At 38.8% G+C, this 4,820-nt stretch overlaps 1 protein-coding gene across 2 annotated transcripts in view; it reads left to right on the forward strand.

The window, feature by feature from the left end:
- The window catches only part of c1qtnf12 (C1q and TNF related 12), a 22,992-nt gene extending 20,587 nt beyond the window's left edge, over positions 1–2,405 (forward strand). The window contains exons 7-8 of one of the 2 annotated variants that reach the window (XM_008319141.3): positions 850–928; positions 1,013–2,405. In XM_008319141.3, the coding sequence (XP_008317363.2) occupies positions 850–928; positions 1,013–1,111 (178 nt within the window). In that variant the 3' untranslated portion in view covers positions 1,112–2,405. Of the gene's footprint in view, positions 1–849 lie in introns of both variants that reach the window. The other variant, XM_025059324.1, reaches the window with a different exon arrangement.
- Positions 2,406–4,820: the final 2,415 nt, after the last annotated feature.

The following is a 4,820-nucleotide window of genomic DNA, read 5'->3' on the forward strand; positions in this document are numbered from 1 at the left end:
TGAGACAGCTCTGAATCCCCCTCCTCACCCCAGCGTTTCAAAACGCTCAAATTAATTTCTCCCTTGAGTCCCCATCAGACTGTTTCGCCTCCTGGCCTCCTCCTCAGCGTGGTATAATAAAGGGGAGCTGGGGAATTATTTTTATTTGATAAATAACCTAACCATTATATGTGTTTCTTTTTTTATTTGAAGCCTCATTGAGTCTCCCTCTCCCACAAATATGAAAATTCAGAGAATGTGAAACGAGCCTCATTGTAATGTCAGTGAAACTGAGGACAAACTTTGCCATAAAAATGTAGCCTTTCCACTTAACAGGAGCCAGTGGTCTCCCTGTGTGGTTAGAGCCTGTGGTGATATAACAGACATTAGGACAGAGTCTGAGGACAGGGGGTGGGTGAAGGGAAAGTTTATGCTTTTTACAGCCAGTTAAACAGGGAGTTTGATAGCACTGACATGACACGGTACGGCACGAACGAAGCAGCCAATGAGAAGGAGTGTTTGTAAAGGTGATGCTTTTTTGTTTTTTTGGTTCCTGGGCTTTAACATCAGCTGCATCTGTTGTTTTTTTGGTTCCTGGGCTTTAACATTAGCTGCATCTGTTCCATCCACCCATCATCATCCATCCACCATCCATCCATCCATTCATCCATCATACATCCATCCATCCAGTCATCCATCGATCATACATCCATCCATCCAGCCATCATCTGCCGTGGCTCCATAAGGATCAAAAAAATGAACGACCCAAAGAGAATACTCTAAAAATGTCTCGTGACCACTGCTTTTGTCTTTGTTTATGTTCAGCAGTAATGCATTCATCAAGAATTCTCCTTTGTTTTCCCATTAAAGGTCATTGGAGATGATCGTTGGATTAGAGAGCAACAGCAAGATATTCACCGTTAGCGTTCACGGACTGCTGGAGCTACAGGTGAGCAACACACTGACCGACCGCAGCGACTGTGTTGGAGTAAGATCTGTGACTCAACTCTGGCTGTGTTTATTTCCCTCACAGACTGGACAGTACACCTCCATATTTGTGGATAACGCTGCTGGAGCTTCCATCACAATACAAAACGGCTCCGATTTCATGGGCATGCTGCTGGGTGTATAGCCTCTGGCTGGGAAACCGCCGCTGTCTGGGCTTTCCGCTGCTGGCGCCGTTAATTTTAATTTACACAAACTATTTACAAGTAGCATCACTCAGTATTCAACCACAGGGGACGTTTGAAGGAAGGAAGAGTGACATTGACTCGACTACTCGTCAAAAAGGTGAAGGACCCTGTGAAGACTAAAGGTTCCTACAGTGCACAACAACTCTCTCTCCCTTGATGAACTCGGTTGCCGGTCGCTAGAGCAAAAATATCCTTGTATTTCAAGCAACGAGTTTGTCTATTCCCCGATAGATAGATACGGTACTTCAAGTGTGGTAAATGTACATGTTCTACGTTCTCTACGTGGCCCGCAGAAGATGCAGAGAACATCAAAGAGTTTCTGAATAAATATAAAGTGACATATATGTAAACTGACATGTTATTTGTCCACACGGCTTCCTGTACACACACGGTTGGTAGTTTCTTGTTTTTTCTTATCCTACATTTAAATTATAAAATATTTAGACTCTGTGAGTACACTGGATGGTCAAAATATGCCTGAAACATATTTAGCTTACAGACCCGCCGGCTGAGTATGTGTGCTCACAAATACACAGTAGATAAACGATGCTGTTGTACACTGTTTGCTTTATGATGTTATGAGCAGATGATACGCTAAAAGAAATATTTTTTCTGGGGATTTCTATTGGAGGCTGTACTGTGTGGTTAGTTGTCCATGAGTACTGTCATTTTTAAATCAGATATAAGACGGAAAACTCAACTAAGGTTGAAAAAACGGAACCTTATGCAGTGAGTATCTAAACCATGCTTTTGGCCTTTGAATGTGCTCATAATATTAATACATGTACAATTCAACATGAACCCATTCTGAACAAGACAATAACCTACAGTAATGATATCATTAATGGTAACAAAACAAAATAAGAGTTGATTAAATGTCTTTTCTTTTCTATTCTTTTTTTAGTTCTCTTTTTCTAAAATAATAAATAGAGTTGATTAAATGTCTTTTCTTTTCTTTTTTTTTGTTCTCTTTTTCTAAAATAATAAAGAGCAGTATGTTTCATTGTATTTGTAATTATATTATGAGCACATTTAGGTTCAACAAGTGGTCCAACCAGGAGGAAATATCAGGTTACGTTGTATCACATGTGCTTAGCATCAATAGTTCTTTAATATTTTATCACCAATGTAAACAAATCCAGATACGACTCTGACTGTAAACTAGCTTTATGAATAATTCGGGGTAACATCACATTTGTTTGAAATGCCTTTTGATATGGTGTATGTTTTTTTTTTAAATTGTACTTATTTCTCCTGACATTGTAACTGTTTGTAATTTATCACAACCTATATACCACATGCATTGGAAGAGATGGCGTTTGTGATATATTTATCGTAAAGTGTACCAGGACGTTGATTTACTTTTCAAGGACTGTCGAAACCACAGATTATAAATAGATTCAAATAAATGTTTTCACTATTTTTGCTACTCAAAATATGATGTAATTTTCAATTAAACATTTAAAAAAAGAGTGCAATTTTTTTATCAGAATATGTGATATTTACTGACAAAAACTATGTTTAACTCCGGTGGCAGTAACCAAGCTCAGGGGCATGGACCATGAAGTGTCTCTAATGGGGCCATCGTAGCACCAATCTCCCCTTATATGTTTGGACATACCGGACATGTTATTAGTATCTTACATTACTTACATTACTTATTACATTTTAGCTTAGCTAGCTTAGCTAGTGTTAGCTTGATAGTTTACCGGAAACCCTGAGCCTAAATGGTGCCCAAACTTAGCTGTAACATTAACTTAAAATTAGCATAACTTGCCCTGAAATTACCTGCTAACGCTAAACTACAAAATTAGCTGTCTTTTGGACTACTACTTATTATTAACAAAACATATAAATAAATACATATTAAAATTAATTAATACTGCACATTACCACACTTGTCTGTAATTGATTCCTAAACATTTGAAAAACATTTGCTACTCCAGCATTGGAGTATTTTTTTCCCCGGGCTGACTGTTTTATTTGTCCATTTTCCAGATAATTTAAAACTAAATATCTTTGGCTCGTGAGCTGCCCGAGCTATTCACTTTATGGCTACTCTTCAATATGAATATGTGATATTACAAGGCTTTCAAAACAGGGTCTCAGACTTTATGGCACTAAGACTTGTTCTGCCAATAAAATTAGTTTGTTAGCAAGCAACGCTACGTGAATGCTTTATAATGGAGGCTACTCACTGAAGCGTTGCTAAAATGCCAAGTGTCACATACTGTGCCCAAGCACTAACCGCAAGAGCGTTGCACCAACGTGCTATTTCAACCACCCTGTGTAGCACCGCTCTCGCACACAGGACTGGGCTTCCTCCTTTAAAGTTGTCCCAACATTGAGAAAAGCAAACATGACATTTTTATTTAGCTCGCATTTTAGGTAACACCTCACACTCCTCCCAGAGGTTTACCGGTAACACGACGTGTTTGGTGAGTGACAAATGAAAATAGGGATCTTGGAGGGGGAAAAAAAAGACCTGGCTGAATCAATTGTGTACCTTAGCGTAGCTGCTGTGTTTGAAGCTTATTCATTTTTTTATTTATTTTTTTCATAAACCCTTAAGTCTTTCAACATGTTAAACTGTGCATGGATGAAAGATGGCACATGTTCGCATATAATGTTTGCCTTTTCATAGCTCAAGAAGCAGGAGAATGGCACATACTTGTGAGTTTTGATTGTCTTACTTTTTTTTTTTGTTTTTTTCAAAATGTGTTTAATGACAGCTATGTGAGCATGCTGTAACGCATTCACTGCCCTGCAGTGGAACACGGAGTCTGCCAAAGTGGTTGTGAAACCACCCTGCGCCGCGGCTCTGACAGGAATTTCCCATCACCCCATTATCAGCATCAGACAAGCTGAGTGATTGCAATTACATCTGCCCAAATGCAGAGAGAGCAACTGCTTTTTCTCCTCTCCTTCAGACACATGGGGAATTATGAAAGGCCCCATTGTGGCTCCCTTCTATGTATACCAACATAGTTGGACTGAGTAGTTTTAATAAGACCCAAATTATGAAACTGCTCAACCTTAGCTGCTGACTCACTTGGTAACAGCCTTAAGCAAACACTCATTTGTACAGTCATCTTCAAAACAAAGAGACAAACAAAATAGACGCGAATATGTTAGCACACACGCACGTCAACACAAATGTGATTTTAGCTAATGCAAAATACGTCGCTGAAGAATTTAGAAAATTTGTTACAATTTCATGTTAGAAATATAGACTGACACTCACATCATCTCCTGCTAATCCTGACAAAGGGCTCGTCTTCCATCACAATTCACCAAACTGGCAAACAAACATATGCACATTACCGCCACCTAGTGGACGATAAACTGACGGTAAACAACAAAATTAATATATCCAAGTTGCGGTCTCAGCGTGAGAGTTTGAAAATGGTATCAACATCGTTTGGAATACATGGTTATCATTTAATTTGCATTGATTTGCATAATTAATTAATGTACACAGCGATAAATGTGCACTTTTTAAATAAAGCAAATCTGCTGAATCAGATAAGTTGACCTCTTTTTATCAATCTTACCCAAGTGGCTGGGACCAGGTTATATCTGGGAAAAAGTAATTTTCAGAGAAACATGAAAACAGCTGGGAGTCGGGGAGGTGAGGGTGAGGACGAG

The sequence above is a fragment of the Cynoglossus semilaevis genome, chromosome 10 (assembly GCF_000523025.1).
Source record: "Cynoglossus semilaevis isolate Cse_v1.0 chromosome 10, Cse_v1.0, whole genome shotgun sequence".
Classification (NCBI taxonomy): Eukaryota; Metazoa; Chordata; class Actinopteri; order Pleuronectiformes; family Cynoglossidae; genus Cynoglossus; species Cynoglossus semilaevis.